This window comes from Poecilia reticulata, linkage group LG10 (assembly GCF_000633615.1).
Source record: "Poecilia reticulata strain Guanapo linkage group LG10, Guppy_female_1.0+MT, whole genome shotgun sequence".
NCBI lineage: Eukaryota > Metazoa > Chordata > Actinopteri > Cyprinodontiformes > Poeciliidae > Poecilia > Poecilia reticulata.
This window is the reverse complement of record NC_024340.1, coordinates 28,903,959-28,927,731: the sequence shown is the minus strand read 5'-3', so window position 1 is coordinate 28,927,731 and position 23,773 is coordinate 28,903,959. Positions and strand designations below refer to the sequence as shown.

General features: G+C 37.9%; 2 protein-coding genes across 2 annotated transcripts; both read left to right on the top strand.

The window, feature by feature from the left end:
• The first annotated feature begins 4,694 nt into the window (after window positions 1-4,694).
• On the top strand, window positions 4,695-6,492 carry LOC103471866 (cathepsin Z-like). The gene is made up of 6 exons (XM_008421123.2): window positions 4,695-4,874; window positions 5,183-5,346; window positions 5,602-5,781; window positions 5,867-6,017; window positions 6,094-6,256; window positions 6,342-6,492. The coding sequence occupies exons 1-6, from the start codon at window positions 4,747-4,749 to the stop codon at window positions 6,465-6,467; spliced, it is 912 nt and encodes a 303-aa protein (XP_008419345.1). The 5' UTR covers window positions 4,695-4,746; the 3' UTR covers window positions 6,468-6,492.
• Window positions 6,493-13,075: 6,583 nt separating this feature from the next.
• On the top strand, window positions 13,076-15,488 carry nanos1 (nanos homolog 1). The gene has a single exon (XM_008421124.2). It carries the CDS (start codon window positions 13,240-13,242, stop codon window positions 13,906-13,908), a length of 669 nt encoding a protein of 222 aa, XP_008419346.1. The 5' UTR covers window positions 13,076-13,239; the 3' UTR covers window positions 13,909-15,488.
• The last annotated feature ends 8,285 nt before the right edge of the window (window positions 15,489-23,773 follow it).

Here is a 23,773-nt window from a genome sequence, read left to right as displayed (position 1 = left end):
GCATTATTTTTATATGCTGGTCGCTTGTTAAATTAATAAAATATTTTCTGCCAGCAGGAATTAAAATACTTGTTCAAATTAAATAACTAGACTTATAGTAAGTGTTCTGTAGCCTATTAACCTTTAGAACAACAACAAAAAAAAATCTTCAATCATTGCACGTTTGTAGAAAATTGAAAAACATGGTTATCTGCATGTTACCAATTATAATCCAAAGTTGCTGAATTACTTTCACAATTAGAACAGGGTAAACAAATCTCATGTTGTATTTCAAAGTATCTCTGTTCAGTGTAGAATAACCCAGATAACAGAACACAACACTGCCTGCCCACACTCCAGCCATATCCATGTAACCAGCAGAAAACTTTCCACTTTATATCACACATGTGCCCAGAGCAAAGAGCCATACTGTCAGATAGTCTCTGAAAATTGAATATTAAAACACAAATCAGAAATGATTTAAACTTAGCACACAACTAAGTTGACGGATTTTATTGCCACCCACATAAAGCCGATTCAAAATGCATAAAAGCTTTAACTAGCTACTCTTTTTATTCAAGTGTCCAGGTATTTGACATTCCCCCCTTCATGGTAGTTGACAGGTGAGTATAGAATACATGGGAGTGAAGTATCATCTCGAGAAAAAGCCAGTGAAAGACAACTGACCTCCAAGTTTTGCACAGATCAGTGAACACGTGTGTTATGCACCCCCCACTGACACCGACACACACAACAGTTCAGCCGACTGCACACACACTCAAACTTCTGCAGAACTCCATCACCTACCTTACAAACTCACTAATGATGTTGACGTTAATGAGAAAAGAGACGCGCTCATGAAGGCAACCAACGATGCTAGTCATTGAGATATGACTCTGATGCCACTGTAACAAGCTGTCAAGTCAGTGAATAAATCATAAATTCTCACAGATCTGACTTTTCTTTTAATATGTGCATAAATGTGGAGCATTTTCTGATTTGAGATTAGCAGGGAAAAAGAAAACCAACTGAGGTTCATCCCCACTGACTCTCATGCAGGAAATTTAAATTCTCATATTACTTCAAATGCCATGAGAGCAGATTTATTTATCAAACATATGCAAAGTCAGAAAGACGGGATAAATACATATACACCTCAATTAGAGTATCAACAAACTTACATTATTTCTGTCACTCAATTTAAAAAATAAAACTCTGTTTAATAACATGCTGTGTGTACCATTTATAACGGTGGTAATTTTATTGATTATGTCTTACAGCCAATAAAAACTTAAAGACTGCTGACTCAGTTCATTGGCTGGCAGTCAATGACACCCACTATATTGAGGGCAAGCCATTAAAAGGTCACTGCTAAAGAAGCTGGTTGTTCTCAAAGTGCTGTATCCAAGGATATTAATGGAAGGTTGAGTGAAAGGAAAACTGTAGAAAAAACGACTCAAGTGGTAGAGACAACCCATTCAAGGGTTTGGGTTAATTTATGAGCTAAATCTTAAAGTGTCATCTGAAGGAGGTTCCCATGATACATTAAGGAGAAAAAGTTGTTGACTGGTGTTCACTGGTCCAACCAGTTTTCAATAGTTTCAAGCCAGAGTACTCAATCTCAATAGATGGAAACACTTAAAGTACATTACTGTGTTTATATGGAGTTACAAAGGAGTTTCACTTTTAGAACCTATTTACTGAGGTATAGCTGTGCATAAATTACTGCTAGTATTTTTTTATTTTTATTTTTTTATATGATTTTCCTAAAATCAGCAGACTGTTGGGATGGGTTATTCTCTCCTTGAACAAGTACATGTAAGCATCTAATAAGCACCTTGGTTGCCTGCTATCCTGCTCTAGGAACTGGACGGATGGAAGCAGGAAAAGGTCTGAAAATAAGTGCAATGCCTGGAATCACATAACTAAAATTGTTGTCAAAATATTTAAGCACATAGCAGGAAAATCACCCACCAGCCAGATGTACAGAAAATCAATGCAAGTTGGAAGCTTATCTACATTCAATATGGACAAATTTGGGGTTCACTGCAATTATTCCTGAACATCAATATTTAGCTTAACCTTCCTCTGGTGTTAGCTTTCTCCTGCCATCTGTAGTGTTTGCGGGTCATTTTGGACCCGTGTATTAAATCAGCCATAAAATGCCCTAAAAACAATCTTTTATCATCCAATGTTTTTATTAACTCTTGTTTAGCTGGTTGGGCTCCCTTATCCATGAAAAGATTGGTTTTAATATTTTTTTGTGGCCCCCTGGGCCTTTGTTTTAACAAAATACCCCTCGTTTTCAATGTCTAAAAAGTGGTCAAATGAACCTTAAGAGAAGAAGGCAACAAAATAATCAGTTGTTCTGTTTCCTGAGTGTAACAGAGATATTAAAACATTTCTTAAATGTTCAACAAAAAAATTATTTTAATTTTAATATTATCAAATATAGCAACATCTATGGTGTTTCGGGTCATTTTGGACCCGTATATATTTACTTCAAGAAAAGGGCAAAAACAAGTCTTTTTTTCCCCACACAATAGAACTTTAATACAATATTTTACAATATGAAAAACAGAACAGTCATAAATAATAGCAAATTACAATAAAACAAAGATTTGCAAGGTCAAATAAACAACCAATTGAGAAAATCACATCAAAAGAAATCAAGTACTTGTTCTATAAATACTCTGTGCAAAGAACATGCCTGTGTGTGTGCGTGCGTGTGCGTGTTTAGATGCATGTGTTGCAAAAAGTGACACTTTTAGTGTGTTCTTTACAGATATATTTGTTGCAGGTGAAGCACACTATGTAGGTTTTTCTGTCCATATTGCTAGGGCAGACCTGACACCTCTTTCTTTTTGAGCRAGGTGGTCTCACTGGCATTGTGGCTGTGGATGGAGTGTTTGAGGCAGGGCTGGCTGCTGAGGGGGAAGGTGATGCTGATGCTCTTCTTGTTGCTGTGGATGTGGATGGCGTGTTTGGTGACCACTGCAGCTGGTCACCAGCTGCAGTGGTGCAGCCGGTGACCAGCTGCACCACTTGTTGCTGTGGATGTGGATGGCGTGTTTGGTGACCACTGCAGCTGTCTGACCAAGTCTGCAGCAGCTGGGTCTCGGGGCACCCGTTCCCGTTGCTCAATGTGCGGCTTTTCAAGGGAATTCCCGAGCTCCTCAAGAAACATTCTCCGCTTGGTGTTTTGGGTTGAATTCCACCCTTGGTGAATTTGGGTCCACAACACAAATGCATTGTATGCAGACACATTGAGGATGTTGTAAAACACAACCATTGACCATCTCCTGGTCATTCGCTGGCAAGTGTAGGTGGCAGTCAGCTTGTCCAGATTGTCCACTCCTCCTTTGTTTTTGTTGTAGTCCAGGATGATTATGGGCTTTTTGTCACTTCCTGATGACACGGCAGCATCTTTATGATTTAATTTTTGGCATTTTTTTATTGTTTTATAATCGAAAATTTTAACCGGGTCACAAATGACCCGAACACCACAAAAGTCATTTTTTTCACCARAGCACTTTATAATTTAGTAAAAAAATATATATTATTTTACTTTGTTTAAATGGAAGTCCCTGACAAAGTCAAAAAGTTTCAACGCAAAAATCAAATGTATGAAGTACTTTTATGCATGCTAAAACTCAAAACGGGTCCGTAGGGACCCTAACACCATAGGAAGGTTAAAAACTAATTATTTCAAAGGGAAAATAGTATAATCACAGGTTTTCAGTGCACACAAAGAAACCTCACACACCGGTGCATGGAAAGAAATAGACATTTAAAACATAGTAATTGGAAATACAATGCTAAATTTAAAAAAGTTCCTTTTTGAATTTCATGTTTTAGTTTCTAGCTCCCTGACAACCCTGAAATTCAGCTAACATTCTCCAGCCGATTGCAAATCTACACTCTGGTTTCCTTTCCATATCTAAATATTAATAGTCTCCATTACATGAAAATGACTTTCATCTCCGTCTCACATGGAGGGATTAGATTTTAATCAAGGCATTAAATATGACTTTCTATTCCTGCAGATGGGGAAAGATGGCAGGCAGTCAATTAGCATCACGCTCTGTTTGCGGTCTCACAGTGAAGCCTGATAAAGTCTTTGTTGTCACTGAGATGCAGTTAGAGCATAAACAAAACACAAATGAGGCAACATAATGATGAGATTCTGTCAACAATCAGTGTGCTGCTATAAATGTGAAAATATCTTCATTTTAGGCTGAAACTGCTTATGCTATTCAACTCACACATCTAATGATTTTGACTGCTGACATCATCAGCTCTGATCTCAATCACAGCTGCTGCTGTGCATCAATATTTGCAAAATTAGGCTCAATTGGAATAACTTTTCTCCACTTTTGAATCAATCACCATTAAAATAAAACTCTGTGAGACACTTTGGTCCACAAAGTAAGTAGGTCTAGTCTCTGAAACTAAGTTAGTGACAACTCTGTGTAATATTTACAACACGTTTCTGCTTACCCTCAATTATTCTGTTCATTTATCCATTTCATCTGATTCTGGGTGTAGTTCCAAGTTGAGAAGTCAAGTTAATCTCTTACTGACAATATTAAAAATATCTCTGGCATAGTTAGAGCCTACCAGGTTTACCACCACCTGGACACGCCCCGCAGCACTTTAAGGTGTTCACATGTGCGCTCAATAAAGCCTGATTGTCTCCAACAGGTTTTGTCTGACTAGAAGAGTATTTACTCCCCACCAGCAGTTTGTGAAGGTATTGCTCTGAAGATGAAGCTGTGTCAGCTAGAAGGTCTGATTTTTGTGCTCATCATACATGCTGCCACAGCACAGCAGAGCTTCAGCAGCACGTTTAGCTGCTACAAACCTCAGCCTAGAAAACCAAACTATGGAGCCAAGTAAGTTTTTTTTTTTTTTTGGTTTGTTTTTTCATCCTTCTCTGGATAGTCGAATGTTCTCTAAAGGTGCAGTTAAAGCGGATTAAATACAAGAGTAAATAGGGTACCTTTAAACTGTAGTGTAAGGGAATGAAGGCATGGTGTATTTTGTCACGGTCTAAGTTTGTCATGTTGTACCTTGGATTAATTTAATGACTCTGGGACATAGTGGTTTAACTGAGCCATTCAGTGACTTGATGCTTTTTCTGTTGTGACTTGACTGTCGGTCTGAGGTGGATCTGTTGGTGACGTTGACTTGTCTTCCATAGAACTGCATCTCGTCCTCATGAACTCCTGAACCTTGCTCACCTGCCAGAGTCCTGGGACTGGAGGAATGTGAACGGTATTAATTATGCCAGTGCCACCCGTAACCAACACATCCCCCAGTTCTGTGGCTCCTGCTGGGCACACGGTAGCACCAGTGCTATGGCAGGTAAACGATACCAGTTTCTGGTGTTGACTGTCTTTTAGGTTTTTAATGTACATTAAAACTATGCCAGCTAAATTAAACTTTCCAGGAACACAAAATGACTGCCATTAAAGCTATTGTGGTTATGCACAACTTGGTTATGGTTTGAAGAAATGATTTTAATTTGAAAAATGCAATGAGGGGGGGCTTTCAAATGGAGATGTGGGAGTTGAAGTATCTGGATAACTTGCCTTAGCTTTTCAATTTCACTTCCTGTAGACCGTATCAATATTAAGCGTGGAGGGGCATGGCCATCTGCTCTTCTGTCAGTCCAACATGTAATTGACTGTGCTGGCTCTGGTACCTGTCATGGAGGAGATCATGCTGGTGTATGGGAGTATGCCCACAACTATGGGATTCCTGACGAGACCTGTAATAACTACCAGGCTGTTGACCAAGGTAAGAACTAAAGCCTCACCAGTTCCTATTTGAATAAGATGTGCCTTTGTAGTTGGAACATTCATTTTTTTTTTTTTTTTCCTAGCCTGCAAGCCATTCAATGCCTGTGGCACTTGTACAAATTTTGGGGAGTGCAGTACTGTCCAGAACTACACATTATGGAAAGTGGGGGACTTTGGTGTTGTGAGTGGAAGGGAAGAGATGATGGCAGAAATCTATGCTGGAGGACCAATCAGGTATAAGTTGAATAAAATGAAGACACTTACATTTTTAGAACACTTAAGTTGAACTTGTGCACATGTCTGTCTTCAGCTGTGGAATCATGACCACTCAGAAACTTCACCAGTATACCGGCGGCTTGTACTCCGAGTACGTCCAGTTTCCTGTGATCAACCACGTTGTGTCAGTAGCAGGCTGGGGTGTGGAAAATGGCACTGAATATTGGATTGTTCGCAACTCTTGGGGAGAACCTTGGGTATGTCAAGCTACTAGTTTGTTTGCTAGATTTAAACTAAAGTTTGGTTGAATATGGTTTGACATGAACAACTTTTCTCTTTCAGGGTGAGAAAGGTTGGCTCAGGATAGTGACCAGTGCCTACAAAGACGGAAGTGGAAACCTGTATAACCTTGCTTTGGAAGAAGACTGTATAGTTGGAGATATGATCATCCCCTTAACTTACCAATAAAAGTTGTGGATATTCAAGAACTGAAGATTGGACTGAATTGTAAATGACTGTCTGAATGTAACTTTAGTATTCTACATGAGCATTCTGATTTCAACTGGGTTGCCTAACTACAGTCCTTGGCACCTTCTGTTCTGCAAATTTAGAGGCACATCAGAAGCAAATGACTAAAATCCCAAATTTCTTGCGCTTGAGTGTTTTAACTGCAGCTAGTTTGTGACCCTGGGGTAATTTGTAGTGGCAAATTGACCAAAAATGCAGACCTTTGATTGGAGGAAAATGCAAACATGAATGTAAAGTCCCACAAGGAGCCCTAGAAGGAATTTAAAACCTAGATTTTATTTTGAGACAAATGTCTTGGACTTCAAAATTGAGTATTGTCAGAAATGACTCGCTGAAAACCAGAAATGCATTGTTTATGTAAACTTAAAACTTGGCTTGGAAAGATCTGCAAATATGTTTGGGCCATGAGGCTTTGCACAGGAAGAAAAATGTAAACTGCAGAAAGCAAGTTGGGCTTAAGCCTTGGATCTCTATGGAAGTCTGATCTGCTAGCAGATTGTTTGTAAATCTTGCATCTTTGTAGTTCTGGCCAAGAAATTGGTTTAAAATATTTGCAGTTTCTTTCCTAAATGGTAAATTCATGAATAGGACTCAAATGTTCATGAGCTCGATGCTGTTTGTGTAATTGAAACATTCTTTGAAAGTGGATATGTTCAGGTATTTTTCAGAAATATAATTGAATCATCCTGGGCTGCAATACATATTAGACAATTGTAGATTTGTTTAAAAAATAATTTTATGAAATCAAGCATTTTACAGTGGTACTTTGAAAAGTGGAGATTTTTTTTTTCCCATTATAAATCAAATAAACTGCATGTAGATGGTAAATGGCCTGTCTGTGTACAGGCCTTTATCTACTCCAGATGAACCCAAATTGCTTCACTCATCTTTTCAAGCACACATTCGCATACTGGTAAATTATTGCTGCCCTGGAGCAGACTGACCACCATCAGGCTAGACAGGTGAAGTGTTTCCCAGAAGACATGACGGAGGTGGATGGAGCAGGGGTTCGAACCAGCAACTTTGATTACAGGACAAACTCCCACCACCGCTGCCCTATAAAATCAAAGCTATTATGGTCTTTGAGCTTTGTGCCTTTTAAGCACACTCTTGTTTGGAACACCACTGTACATCTGAAGCTGGGTCTCCTGAACTTGGGCAATGGTGTCTGCCAACACCTGGACACCACCCTGCTTCAATGTACTGGAAACAAATGTACAAAAACGGCTGTCTGTAGAAGTTGACAGTTGAAACCACTTTTATCTGTGTTGGCACAGGAACACATCTAAAAGTTGGACGTCGGCCCCTAAGGGCTGGAGACGTATGCCTACGTCACCCCACCCTCTACCCAACAACTTGAATTTTTAAATGGCCAATGCACTCTGAAGGGCAGACGGGTTTATATGCTAAAAGTTGTGAAATTGGCTTCTGATCTCAAGGGAGCTTCATATACACTTGAGTTTTAAGTCAAGAGTATGTGAAGTGTATATATGAAGCTGTACCTTCAGAAATATTTAGCTGCATGGAAACTGAAGTGTTGCTTTTAACCCTAATTTGCATCTGAACTGGTGCAATGTCAAGTGAAAATGTCATTGCATAGAAACCTTCCCATTTCAGACAATCATAATTTATCACTGGAAATATTACTGTATCGGGATGTGATCAAGGTAAATTCAGGCAGGTTAGGCACATAATTTTATAAAAACACTCTAATTTGTGGTGTTGAGTGTTGGCTATGAATTACATGTAGCAATCCCCTCCTTCAGGTCCCAACATCAGTAAATCAAGCAGGTCTTTAATAAAATGACTGTTTATGTAACTTCCTAGTCTTGATTACAGACTCAACTCGCTTATTGAGTGAATGTTTTATTGGTTTAAATTCTAACAGGCCTCTGGAGAAAGTCTGTTAAATCACCAGCTATCTATAATAGCAAACACAACAGCATCATCTGAGTTTATGTGCAATTATTGAAGCCCATTTTCATGCTCTGGAAAATAAAAGGAAACGGAGTACTCAGATACTTAGTTCAGGGAACGCAACAACAATAAAAATGCAAAAACACAAGCTGCTGTGCTCTGCTGCTGATATGGAAATGCTTTCCATTAACTCCAGTTTCCATTCAGCTTCTCATGGGAGAACAAACGGATAATCAGACCTTTCGTGGTGCTCTGCAAGCCTCAAACCTTTAGAGCTGTGCTGCTTCCAAGGTGAGACCTGCTGTGAAAAGAATAAATAAAAATGAGCATAATTTTGTTGCCCAGAATTAAGTGATCAAGCCCCCACCCTCCGGCAATCTTTCACATAAAATCAAATTTGCAGTTTGATTAAATTTCCTGCTTGCTCTCTCATTTGCATAATCACAAGCAGAGCTCTAATGGTCGGGAATGAAAACACATGCTAATCTATGCGTCGAAAGCAAAAAGTTATTTTCCAGGAAACCAGAAAAGGTCTGAAGAATGCAGGTTGCAAAAGCATGAGTCCTTTTAACATAAGTGATTCAGCATTCATCTTCATCAGTGCAATCAATATGACAAAATGGATTTTTCAGCGATTTCTGCCAACCCATTATATATCATTTTGGGTATTGATTTATTTTGTTCTGTAAACATGTAAATGAAGGAGGTGGAAGATGTATGAAAATGTTTTTTTGTTTCTTGAGGCCTCAGATTATCGGCCTTAACAGATTTGAAGGGCATAATCACAACTAAAGTATTCTTGAACAAGACATAGGCTGATTTATCCGCAGAATCAGACTTCAAGGCCACTATGGGAGTCTGTTTTTTTTTTTTTGTTGTTTGTTTTTTTTTTTGCAAACTCTGTGATTTACTTTGCAAAATAACAAAGACATTTCACACAACCTTTGAAACTGGAGGCACTGCATCTTATCATGACTCAAAACACGCCCAAATATGCTTTCAAGTTATTACTGCCTGGAGATATATTTAAAACAAGAGAAAGAATTATTTTGGGTTTAGTGAGTTCCATAATATTTTAAATAATTTATCACATCAAAATGAACTGTGTTGTCTTTTTATCACATATCTGACAAATCAGCTTTCTTCACCAAAAAAGCTATTTGAGTGCAGGATTTTGGATTAATCAAATGTGAAAGATTAGCTCTATTAAATGCTGTAAATCAGATTTTAACAAAAATGTCTGTTTGAACCAATTTGAGATCTCATCACTGAAAATGCACAGTTTGCTTCTCAGACAGCAGTCATTTTTCCTGTTTATCCGTGTTTTTCTTTCGAGCAAAAGAAGCCCCTGACCAACAATCAGTCAGCAGGATTCCAGACTAAGTCTCCAACCACATCCATCCTGCTAGTTCCTCCTTCTGTCAGACATACCCGTGCAGCCTCGAGGCAGCAACAGAATTAGCTCTAGTTAATGAAAGAGTATTAATTTCTCTTAGTCACAACAAAATAAAGGACTAATGTGGCCATGAATATTTCAGTTACACTGCAGCAACACGGGAATCTGCTCTCACAATCTTCCCTGGCTTGCAGAAAAAGAATTGGCGATTAAATGCATTATTAATGCCTCATAATAAAATTTATATTTTGCAGCGGTGGCATGGAGTAAAAATCCAATGAGGAGTCAATACTATTTCAAACTAGCTTGCTGAACGCTTACAATAATGAGAAACTGCATCCACACCTCTGCAGCTTGGTGAACAGAGCTCCTCTTTCTGTTATCACTGTCTAGTGTAAGGTAGTGCATTCTTATTGTATCTATTAGAAATGGATGTGATCCTTTCAAGTCAGTCATTTATTTATTTATTTTTTTTGCAGTCTCCCCCTGGAAGTTTTAATTAGAACAGCAGTCATTCGTGCTATCGTTGTTTCAAGAGAGCCGCTTCAGCATTCTTTAGATGCCCACTTCATCACAGGATCAGAGGCCCACAGAGGGTGGACTGTTCAGGGTGGCTGCCTCATGTGTCCTCTGCATTTCACCTCCGCTTTCAGAAACTGATTCTCTACTGAATCAGTTATTGGCTGTTAAGAATGTTTTGCAACTTTTCTGGGACAAGTACAGAGATAAGTTTAGACTCAAAGAACTTGTTGTTAGATTCATAATTCTCACAACCCAACACAAACCTAGAGTAGCATGGGCAATGTGATCCCTATGGAATGTTGTTTCTGAAACAGTTGGACTGGAAATATAGGAAACTTAGTTTTAGTGGTTTGATGGAAATGTTTTTGTTTGGGGCCTTGGGGGATTCAAACTTCTGATGCCACTTTTTCAGCTTATTTTTTTTATGGAGCAGTTTTTGGCCGATGGTTTGATAGAAATAAGATGCTTGCCTGAAGACCAACAAAATAAATACAAAATATATACTGTATATAATAATAATAATAATAATAATAATAATAATAATAATAATAATAATAATAATAATAATAATAATAATAATAATATTGTGTTCAGTAACTTCTGATTTCTTCAGTTCTCCACAAAAAGTTAAGTATAAACACGTTATTAAAAGTTTATGTGTATCAAAGTGAAAATGTCATGTTCTGTTGGATGTACCTTTACATTTGAGTTGCTGTTTTGTTGAAGCGTTAGGATTTAAACTGTTTTCTCAAGAGTGCAAACATCCTGGCTTGCATTAAATAGACATAATTATCCCACTTTGCTTCACACTCCTGCCTGACTGATGACACAATCTGTGTTGGAAACATGAAGGCTTTTGTGAAAATGTAAGGTGGAAAGTATGTTTATCTGTTCAAATTTGTTTATTTGTTTGTTGTGCATTCATTTCTAATTTCACAGTGAAGTTGTAGTTGAATTGTCCTGGCAGATTTTTAAAACATAAAGTAAAATTTTCAATTAGCTCCCTTTTGGCAAAGGCATTGCACTTGTTATACTGCATAAAATCAGTGATTTAAACCAAGAAAGTAATATTTTCAGCTGAAACGAGAACAACACAGTGCCTTGTGTCCAGCCCTCCTGAGTCTATAGGTAGAACCATATTTTACAGCTGCAGGGTTTTTCAGGAATGTGTTGACCAGCTTTGTACATGTAGAGACTGAAATTTCTTCTTTGCAAACTAGCTAAGCAGAGTCAGACTCAGTGAAGAGCCTGTGTGAATCAAAGTTTTTTAAGTCTTGTTGCAGATCTTGAACTTAATTTATGTTTTGATTTTGGATTTGGATTTCTTAAACATGGAAACATTTTAATCAAGCTCATTCTGGTATAGCTCTGCATGTACGTGTAAGTTTCAGTGAACCTCCTCCCTGCTCTCAAGTCTTTTTCATCTTCACTTAAGTTTTTGTGGTGCTTCTGCAGGATTGGTCTGTATTTAACTTCAACTACCTCCAGCATTATGCCTGGTCCCCTGAAGATGTGTTCAGGGTTGTAGGTCAGAATTGTTTTCTGCCACATTTTGTACATAGATTACAAAGCTAAGTTTTGGACTCTTCTGACCAAAACATGGCTGGTGGCTAACAAGACCTCCAAAACATTTCTTACAACAATTCCTTTCTTGTAGCCATTTTTCCATGAAGATCTCTAGAGTTCAAGGTGGTAAACAGTGTTTACAACAACCACAAACCAGGTTTACCATGTTCACTATTTACCATAAATATTCAGATTCCCATTTGATTAGAGACTGAAATCTAGTAGCATTGGATAAATGTGTGCCACTTCATTTTGTGTTTGTCTATTTTCACTTTTCACTGTCAAAGTGACCACAGTGGGACCATGTTGCTAACATCTGGTCATCGTGGGACAAAATCAGTGACTTTTATCTTCCACTCAGTGGCCTTTATAGTTGCTTCCTCTAGTTTTCTTGGAAATGTCATCCTCTCAACAGAGTTTGACATGAACACAGTAGTTAGTCAGGGGTCTTTTGGTTCATATGAACTGACCCGCAGCTGCATGATGCTGCCCCCTGTTGAAAAATTCATCTTCATGTAATGATTGAAACCTTAATGTTATTTTATTTTTATATGTGTTCAATAACATGCAGCAGTTATCAAAGACTTAATTGCAAGTGTTAATTAATTTAAAGATTTTGTGAGTCTCAAAGCTATTTGTCAAGTTGTGAAGATTAGAAACTGCATAAATTTGGCATGAAGGAATTTTGAAGTATAAAGATTTGATCCATGTGTTACTTTATGTTCTAAAAAATGGCTTCTGTGAGAAAATAGTGTATTCACTCTTGGCACACAATGAGTTAAGATGTATCTTGATAATATTTACTTGCAATAACTAATATTGATTAAGAAATCATGTGGAACTTTCCATTTTGTATTGATAAAAGGGAACATTTTGGTCTCATTTTGAAACTCTGTGATTAACTACATAATGGCTTTCAAGGCAAACTAATGTTCTGCACATTTTTTAAATCATTAAACATTAAAACCATTTTCCCTCTAAAAGTAACCGACTTTCTGGACGTCTGAGAGCTGATTGATGTCGCAGTAGAGGCTGCCCGCAGGAAAACAAATCTGTCTAAATGTGGCTTTGAAGAAAAGGAGCAGCTTTCCCCCCTCTGATCAGAAACTTGGGTATGGTGGAAGAGCGCCCCGCCCTCCTGGTCCATATAACCAGAAAGCCAGTTTGCAGGACGCTCAAACAAAACAGGAACATTGGAGATCACTTCGCTGTGTATGAAGTATTCCTGGGGGTGAACTCTGGCTACTCTGACCCAACGGATTACACTGGCTGTTTCATCTTTTGACGGCAAGCAAGCAACCACAAGTGACCATGGATTTTCTCAATCACAACTATTTGAATGCGCGCAACCCCTATGATTACACTTTCAATTTCTGGAACGACTATCTTGGACTCACGACATTGGTTACGAAGAATAATAAGCTCAACATGCCCCAGAATCCGAACTCTATCACCGAGTCCCTGAAAGCGACGCTGGGCTTGGACGATTCCCCGGCGTGCCCGTGCGTAATTGCGGGCGGCACCGGAGAGAGCGGGCACCTGGACTGCTGCTGCCCGTCCGGGAGCCCCCCGCCACCCTCCATCCTGGACCTGAAGGAGCGCTTCTCCATCCTCAGCCCGTTCCAAAGCCAGCTGCCGGAGCGGGAGATGGGCTTCGGTGGAAGCTTTGCGGGATTCGATCTCTTTGGTGTGGAGCGGAAGATGCGCAAACCCACAACCAGGGGCAAGCAGGAGCCCAAAATCTGCGTGTTCTGCCGGAATAACGGAGCGCCGGAGGAGGTGTTCGGCTCTCACGTCCTGAAAACTCCGGACGGCCGAGTTGTGTGTCCGATTCTGAGGGCTTACACCTGCCCGCTCTGCAGCGCCAACGGGGACAATGCCCACACGATAAAATACTGTCCACTGTCAAAAGACCAGCCATCCCAGCGCCCATTAAAGGGGGGGAGGGCTGTGGGCGGTAAGAGGATGAAAATATTTTAAATAGACGAATCTATAAAGTAAATTGAATTGCACTGAACAATTTCCAGATGACTGTTTTAATTTCGGTTTTAGCCTTTATTCCTGTCTCATAAGCATACTGTCTTTTTTCTTTGTTCCATCTATGAGATTGCTTCTATTTTTATAGTTCTTTTATCCACATAGAATCATTTTCTGCTTTATACATCAGATTTACTCTTTTCTCTAGTTTAGTCATTTGAGTGTGTGCATACAAAAACACATATGTATCAATAATCCAACATTTTTAATAGTATTTTGGTCACATAAGAAAATACACTGACATTTGGTAAGGGGGATGAATGTCATAACCAATTTCTACCAAGTATTTTTGTATGGTGAGCTAAAAGCTCGCTGCAATCTTCTTTCATGTCTTAGAGAAACCAAAGTTATGTTTGCCATTAAAAAGCCGAGGAATGTGTTGGTAATGTGTATGTGTGGGTCTGAGTGAAGGAGGAAGTCTTTGAACCCCTCTGCCTGCCTGAAAAAACTCCACCACATGTTTTCCAACTTGCTCTAAAAGTTGATGCTCATTCTGGGAGGAAGGAACTAAAAACAGACAATGTGGCTTCTGTTTTAGCTCCATGTTCTCTGGGGAACAAACAACTGATAAGAAACCTATTATATCTCATACCTGAGCAGATTTGAAACTATTCCACATTTTTATGTTTACATTCCCAAATAAAAGTGACACACTGGATTTTATTTTTTATTTCTTTGCAAGTCCTATGTTGTAATTGTACTTTTTTTTATTTTTGTTTCCCTTGACAATTTGTTCAGCTGAGTTTCTCATGGCCAGGTCTACTCTGCTATATACAACAGTGTGAGTCCTTATTACCCAGAAAACATAGCAAATGAATGTCAGTAAACAATGATCCTTTTTTTTTTCTTTTCTGAAGAATCCCAAAAAAGATGCAAAAATGTCCTGAATGTACAATTCAAAGTGTCACTTGTGGGACTGCACATTTCTGAAAGTTTTGTTTACCAAAGGAAAACAACTGCATTAATGAGAGAAAGACAAAAGGTTTGCTGTACAGTCAATAAAAATGATGTTTATTCAGTATTTTAACATGACAAGTGACTTCAGAGGGCGCTACCTCAACGGGATTTTGTACTTACATGTAAAAAAAAAAAAAAAAAAAAAAATCAATAGCAGTTTATTGATATAGTGCTGCCATTTATATTAAGGGTTTTTGATAGTATTTTTGATCTTTGTATAACATAATTGTATTTTCATTTTGTTGCATTTAACACAATGGAAGTGAGTTTCCAAAAAGCTATGATAAGCATTACTTCACCAAAAGGTGATTGTCTGTAAATAATGAATATGCCCATACTTTTGAAAGATTAGCTGTCCAGTGATACATTGAGAGGGTGCAAACGAGAGAAAAAAATGCTGACAACAATTGCCACTTTTAACAGAGGTTTTTGATTAAATGATTAAGAGAAAAAGAAACACTGTTGAACTTTGTTATTTATATTTTACCATATTTTACTGTATGCTGCTGTGCAGAATAACATGAATTCACTAGAGAAATAAAAACATATCAAATATTTGAGCTACATGGCTGTGTTCTGTGGTTTACTTAATAACAGAGACGTATACAAGCATGTCTCTAAACAAGTCTCAGATTACTGTTGCACTGAAAGCTGAACAACTCACCCAGGATAGTTTCTGATGCGACATGTCTTGTAATTAATGTGAATATTACATTAATGTTCTACATGTTCTACACTCATAGCAGTAATACTCTAACCTTTGATCCAACTCTAGCGGATCTGAAGCGTTGACATCTCAAAGATTTTGCCTGAGAGGACAAACACAGTGCCACAGTTGTTCGCTGTTGTTTCGGGAGGTCGGCCCACGCAGGAATGTCTTGGCTTGTGTCTCTGGTTCAGAAAGATCATGTTTGCGCTGAAGTGGATTGAATAGCTGGCCCTCCTGGCCTTCCCCGCCTGCCATCTGTGGAATGGCTGCTGCAGACACATTACAGGGCTCAAAAGCAGGCAGGAAGCTTTGCTGACGCTTCTTGTTTTCTGTGAAAAACTCAGAGCTGTACTAAAGGACTGCAGCTGTGAGTGCTTGTGACTTACAGCCGCAGCTTGAATCACTACAAATGTTCCATAAATTAGGTAAATAATGAATGAAGAAATGCTATGATTAGTTTATGAATAGCCTTACTGTCTCCAGTCTCTCCAACTCAATCCTTATAATTGCTTCTGATTCTAGTTTGCATATATTAGATCCCCCCACCCCTTTTCTTCTGCCTTCATGCATCTCTCCAGCTGAGGCCATGGCATTAAAAATGGATGACTACTAAGTGCAACAGGGATTTGTCTCTGTGAGAACAGTGGAGAAAAAGCCTTGCAGGCTAGCATTTCAGGCAAACACAGTCAGCAAACAGGTCGTATTCCCACTACGCCTCCACTTCCATTAGTCGCTCTGCAGATAGGTCTGTATAATCCAGTTAGCTGCACCATTTATGAGATATGTATCTTTCATGATCCTATAATATGTCTTCGCCAGCTGGTTGTTATGATGCATACAATGTGTGTTCTAAACCAATCCCTCTCCATAGTTTGACGGAGAAAGCAATAAAGATGTAAAACAGCAGAAAATTTGATTTCGACTATAACTGGGTGTTTAATTACGAAATGAGTAAGCTGGAGGTTTCATTAAAGGACAGAATGATCAGTCAGGTGTTGACCCTCAGTGTCTGTCACTAAGACCGAGGCAACTGAATCCCCTCTGGCACTTAATCAAGATTTTTAATGCTCAGCTGCAGTATTTAGTCATTTCTGCCCATTTGATTTATTGGACTCATTAAGTCAGTGTGTTTATCATTGTGTTGGCTACTTGCAATGTTTCTGGAATAAAGTGCAACAGTGCAGGGTAGAAATGTAAACCTTCTCTATAGAAAACACAACAGCCATTTATGATAAGCTCATTGTTATTATATTTTTCAAGGGATTTGATAATAAAAAAATACCTAATGGTGTGCAGAAATAATCCATTGACTGCACATTGAATTAAATTATTGTTATTAAAACCCAGTGTGCTTGACTGAGTATAAAATTTAAACATTCAATTTTTGCAGAAGGCTGTTTTGTCACCAACTAGCGATACAATGAGTGTCTGCAGACGACAGTGAAAAATAGCAGAGGGTCTTTGGTTCTGTTTTTCTGCCAATAGAGGTGGAGGTTCGAACTGATCATGATCTAAAAGCTGAGGAATCCAAGGAGACGCTTCTCATCAGGCAATACGCCTCAAGCTGGTATTTGATTGAGCCCAAATGTGTGCTGCAGCAAAAGAGCAACCACAAGCCAATGTCATTAAAAACTGATCTCAACATCTTCAATTTGTCTGGGATTACAAACAAGCATCCATAGTTCTGTGGTTAGTTTTCCAAGATATTTAGCTGGTCAAACAGGTCAAACTTCATTAGAAACTGAGTACCAAAAGCAATTAATGCTTTTACAGGGGCATGGTTAGTTAAACAAAGCTTATATGATCCTTTTTTATATACATTCACCGGATGTTACTGACTGATTACCATAAAAAAATCAACATTTCCATTTTTAAAAATGTTTTTAGCTTCCCGTTTGTTTTTTTTATTAATTTGGCTAAAACTTTTGCCCAGTGCTCTTGTAAACAGTTAGATTCTCTTTGCTTTATTTCAGTCTAAATTAATTTTTAACTAAATTTGTCTGACCTTTTCCACAAAATAATTGTTCTCAAATCTAATAGTCCACATTCACTTTGTGTTTCTACTTTGGGTAGAAGCATTTAACCTTATTGTGTCTGAGTCTCTATGCAGGACAAAGCAAAACCTGAAATGATTCACTTCAATCCCACAGTGGTTTGATTAACATTATTCTCTTTTGTTGACCCACATCACAACAGGCTGGAAGGCTTATAATAAGCAGCAAAGCTGCAGGATTCATTCATAGGTATCATCCTTTCTCTGAATGCACATCCAAAAAGGATGCTCCTGTCGCCTAGCAACTCCCTGCCATAAAATTGAACCACAGCTGAGCACGAAGTCACTTCATAGTGAGAGGTAAATGGGGTATCATGTTTAGCCGTCAACCAAGAGATTCGGTGGTCATTTGGTGCAGATTTTAAATTGGGAAAAATAAGAAAAAATAATCTGGCATTGACATCTTGACAAAGCAATGTCTCTTGTGGTGGTAAAGAGGATTACACTAAGCAAACATAATACCTGTACTGTTATTTCAAATGTCTTTTTCTGATTGTTAGCCATATCTGCAGTCACTGGCGTGGAAGGATTCATTATGAAGACTGCAGTGGTGATGAACTCTGTCCACAGTGCTGCACTGACCGTCTCTTGGACTCTGCAATAACAACTGTGTCCCTCTGAGAGCAGATTACTGCTTTGATGCTGTAATTGAAATTTCACAAAGAATTTATGTGAAATCAAAACCCCGAGCTATTTAAGCGAGCTGGACAGGTTATTAAGTTCCCTGCACAGCATGATCATCTCATTTCTTGGTGGCTGTTTCACTTGTGCAGATGTACTGTCAGTTGAAATAACCCTCAGACCGGTGTGAGGTTTGCACAGCAGAAGAACGTTAAATGATTTCAACATTAGGTCAGAGAGCACAGCAGGTATTTTCCAGTTTGTGTTTCCTTCAAAATGTTTCAGCCCTTAATATTTAACCATCTGTCTTCAGCCGACCATGCTGTAGAATCATTTCACTTATTCAGTCTCATAAAAGATAAGACAAAGACAGAAACAAGACAGCAGAGGAGGTTTTTGTGTTTTTATGGTTTTTCCCATTGTTCAAATACAAACAAAACTGGCATGTTAGCAGCTGCGTCCTCTGGTTTTCTACCTTGAAACAGATTTTTACTACAATATTTCTTTTTACTTTCTAAATTTCTTAAATGCTGCCATCCTTAGCAGTAATATTACATAATCTTGTTTAATATTTATGCAGTGAGAACCATAATAGAGCAATTAAAGTATATTAAAGCTGACAACGGAATAAATTACTGCACTTGAAAGTAAAAAAAAAAAAAGACAAAAAAATATAATTCATGATCCCACCATTCACACATTGTTTTTTTTCTCACATATTCAAGATCAGGTGACCAGGTTCAGGTTTAAAAACCAGACTTCACAGGTCTGAAGCGATATTATATAAACATATTAATAACCCTTGATGTTTTTTACATTTCTTCAAGTAACGACTAAAGGGGAGGGATGGTGGGTTTAATTCTAATTAGATACCTGGGAAGTAAAAAAGAAATACAGTTTGCTACAGTTACAACTGCAAGGCTTTTGGGTGTGATTGAGGTTTTTGCCATTCTTGTTTGCAAATTAGCTTTTACTCAGTAAAATGACCATCTGTGAGCATCAGTTTTGTCAAAACGTCTCCATGGCAAGTTCTTGCTCTGCTGGATCATTAGGTCCAGCAGAAGTCATTAGCAAGTAAAAGTGTAACAGTGATGAAATGTACTGCCTTTCACCTGAAGCGCAAGTTTTATATGAGAAACATGCAATGTTTGAAAACATAAAAGATTAGCTCATGAAAGAGCTGATTTATGAGCCAAGTGTGCAAATTTAGCAACATGAAAGAAAACTGGATATTTCTAACAGCAGATACGGAGAAATTGAAATTTCTAAAGAATTCATTGTTTGAAGTTAATGTGACTCTGAGAATACACATTATTAATTTAAATAGCTACAGAAAGTATTTACTGATCAAACAGCTTTATCAGATGGTCCAGTTACATCACATTCTCACAGTTCATCGAAGCACGTTATCACAGCGTTGAAGGCAGGTGATAAGTTACAGAGAATTCACTTGTTGGCCCCAACATTTCCCAGAATACACTCACAATAAGGACGTTCCTGTCGCCTAGCAACTCCTGGAGATAAAATTGGACGGCAGCCAAGCATGAAAGTCATTCTTTCTGAGCGAGGAAAAAAAAAAAAAAAAGGATACAATCTTTAGCTTTTATTATGGCCCGGGGGGTAATTTGGTGCCACATATCAGTCCCAAATTTTAAAAAAAGAGGCGAGGAGCACATTTTATTTAGAGACACATAGAGACGGATGCCTTCTGCTTTAAAATCTGACCTGTGTAAACCGTACGAGTTAAACCTCAGTTTGATCATTTATCTCAGGTGTGCACAATACAACAACAACATTACAGCACATTTATTAATTCTAATAACAGTATATTGAAAGTGTACCAGTCTCCTTCTGCAATAACATGCTGTGCAGATTAAATATTGGAAGACTGTTGAACAATTATTATTTTTTATAATGTTTTCTCCAAATAATTGGAAAAAATAAATTTGCTTTGATTAGTTGCTTTTTTTGCATAGTTGTTCCCTACAAACTATCTAAACATGTTTTACTACAGAATAAAATGTCCTGGAATAAAAATGCAAGCATGAATTTAAAGTCAAACTGAAAAAGGCTGTTGATATGTCTGCAATAAGAAAATGTTTTATTTAATGAGATCTGTAATGGAGACATAATACATCATATTTAATTTAATATAAATTTATCTGCATCTAATTTACAACAAATGCCGTCTTGAGGAACTTTAAAAGATTTAATTTATGTACAAAAATACTTTGTAAATTCAAGAACAGAGTAAGAGTCTTTTGAGAGTCTGGAAATGATTATTCAAAGAAGGATTCTTCATAAAATAAAGAACATTGCTGAGGATCTTCTTGATGAGACGGTTATAAACACAATAACAGTCTCACTATCTGCAGTCAGAGGCTTCATCAGAACCACTGTCATAAAAACTCCAACTGGAGATCCTTTCTGCCCAAAGCCAACAGTACAATGACTCTTTAAAGAAACATGGGTAATTAGTATTTCAATACAAATTAAAATACTGCATTAATATGGCATTAATACAGTATTTTTGTATTGAATTGAGAAGCCATCAGCAACATACTTGTCTGTCTGAGTGGTTACTTCTCCCGGCAGTTTGGTTCTGTTTAGCTCTAAGACATGGTTCACTGAGGCATCAGGCTCTGTTGAGCTCACCCTCTGCATAGGGAAGCTTTCTGTGTATGTGTGCAGTCGTCCAAAAGTTAACAGTGTGAGGCTACAGTAGATGAAGCTTTGCACTGGTTAACTATTAACCCACTGACAGTTAGAAATGGCCAAGATAAGTTGCAACAACGTTTAATCTAGCAACACACAATGTCAGCACATCAGGAAATCAGAGTGATGCAGCATATATATGCTCCTGGGTTGTTTTATGTCAGGTTATTATGTAAACTCTTGGTTCCTAGTAACGTCCCTAATGCAAAAACAACAAGGTTGTGTTTCTTGGTTTGGTTTTCAAAAGTCAAAGTTACTGTTTCAATTGTAAATGGATAAAAATACTGCAGCGGTTTGCAGATCTGTTTGTTTTGTCAATGCATTACTGGATAAATCCCTTTTTTAGAAATTTGTTTCCAATTCAGTTAGCAGATGTTAGGTCTGAAAAGCCTGTCTCACTTTTCTCGGTTTCGTTTTGGTTTGGTCATATGAAACTGGAAAATGTTACCTTAAGGTTCTTTTTTTTTGATGAGTATTATTTGAATTTACGAGTCAGATTTTTAACTAATTTGGAAAAATCAACATGAACGCATGAAAAGTCTTAATTCCAACTATGTTCGAGATTTCCTACCCGCACAAAAGTTATTTTTAGAGGAATAAGAACATTGAAGGAGTGAATTTATATACCCATGTTCATAAAAACAAGATATTATCTGAACTTTATTCTATTCAGGAATAAACAGTTTTCTTTCTTTAACCTGAGGACTAATTAGCAAAAATACAAGAAAACATATATCAGTGAGGCAGCTCATGAATCCTAAGCTCTCTAGGATTGTTTGAGTAGTTTCTTTACTTTGACTCGAATTAATTAAAATCCACTCCAACAGCTTTGAGGTAATGAACCCTAGTTTATCTCATACTTTGTAATAAAGCTTGTGAAAAAAATGTTGTTCCTTTAACTCACAACCATTTCACTTCATTACAATCTACTTAATTCCTACAGACAAAATGTTCATTAAGAAGGGCTGAAGGCTGTTTTCTTATCTTGTGACCAAATAAAACAGATTTGCTTCATTGATCATTGCTTAAATTGTGAAATTGATCTGTTTTCTTTCTCTGTTATTAAATAATGCATTGAACTCAAACTGCCAGAGGATATAAGGGCTTTAGCTTTCATTTGATATTGTAAAACTAAAACAAAAGAAGGCTTCAACAGGTTTTAGGAGGGATTTGCAAGATAAACTGCTCTGTAAGTAGAGGTAAACAATAGAAAGGGAGCAAAATGTACACTCAGCCCTGTGCTGCAGTAATGGCTGCTGACTGTGTATTTTCACAACCTGATATTTTCCAGTGCTACAAAGAAGAGTACAGCCAATGCATTATGTTAGCACTATATAACTGTCATGGTACCTAAAACAATGTGGTAAGAAGCTGTTTTAAATCCATGAGTTATTTCCCAAGAGAAGAAAAGGTTAAAAAAATGTTGGCTGTGTATTTTCTTTGTTTTCTGTTTGTCTCTTGACTTCAGCAAGCATTTTCGACTGTTACATTAGGGATCAGGAAAACATTTGTTAGTTTCCTGAGGTCAAAAGAGTGTATCTAAAACATGGAGGAAAGTAATAAAGGATGAAGCAACCCAAATATCATAAACAAGAAGTGATCCGAGATGGAGATCAAAATAGAAGATGGGAGGTAAAACCTGGACACAAGCTGTTTTATTGGTTCCTAACACAGGACAGGTGCTGCTAAGAAGTGGCTCATTCATCGATGGATGAATCACAGAAAGAGCTCAGCCCAACCTCGAAGTCAGCCAAAAGTGTCTGAACTCTTAACGTGTTTTTTTGTGAGTGGGAAAATTCCAGCGCTGCACTGGCTCCCATGTGGTTGTGGTTTGGGTTAGAGGCACAGTAATGCGTTTGTGACGCAAGAGGGAGGAAATTGCAGACGCTTCCTGCACAACTGTGCTTTTGTACCACTTCCAGGTGGACACAGTCCTCTAGTCTACATACAGACAAACAAGACTCCTGCAACTCGAGCAAACGTTAAGAAATAGAGTGGTGCAACAGCACAACCTGAAGGCTGAAAGGGATAATGCAAATGGGAGGGAAATAAATGCTTTGGCTTACTGGAAACAGATGTTATCCGGATATGGTGTTTGAGTCAATATTATGTACAAGCTGGATTTGCTATAAAGCAACTGAATACATCTGAACATGTTGTACTTCAGACTTAGCAACATGTAAAACAATGTGATGGCTCTGTGCCGTACAATGGAGGACTGTCAAAGGTTTTTTCCAAAATATGTGTCTGTCTTTTGTACATTTGATTTAATATAGTTAATTTATACATATTGCAATGACATGCAATGATATGAGTGAGTGAGTGAGTTTAGCTGATTAGAAGTGTTAAAGTTTACCCTGAGCCTTAAGGCAACATTTTGATTTCCTACCTTAACAATGTTACGTAATACAAAGTTTTATATCAGTATGATTTTTTTAACAAATAAGTTATTTATTTTAGAGTGTTAGTGAAACACAATACAGTTGATTAATGTTTTTTTCAATTCTGATAAGAAATCTACATGGAAATATTTGGATTTTAGCATAAATTTTATGCCAGTTTAACAGCCTGGTTGTTTTATAGTGGAAACATTGTGGATTACATGCTTGTATGACCTCAGAGTTGTATTAACATCATATTACTGGTGTATTTACAAAACATTTCCATCCATCCATCCATCCATCCATCCATCCATCCATCCATCCATCCATCCATCCATCCATCCATCCATCCATCCATCCATCCATCCATCC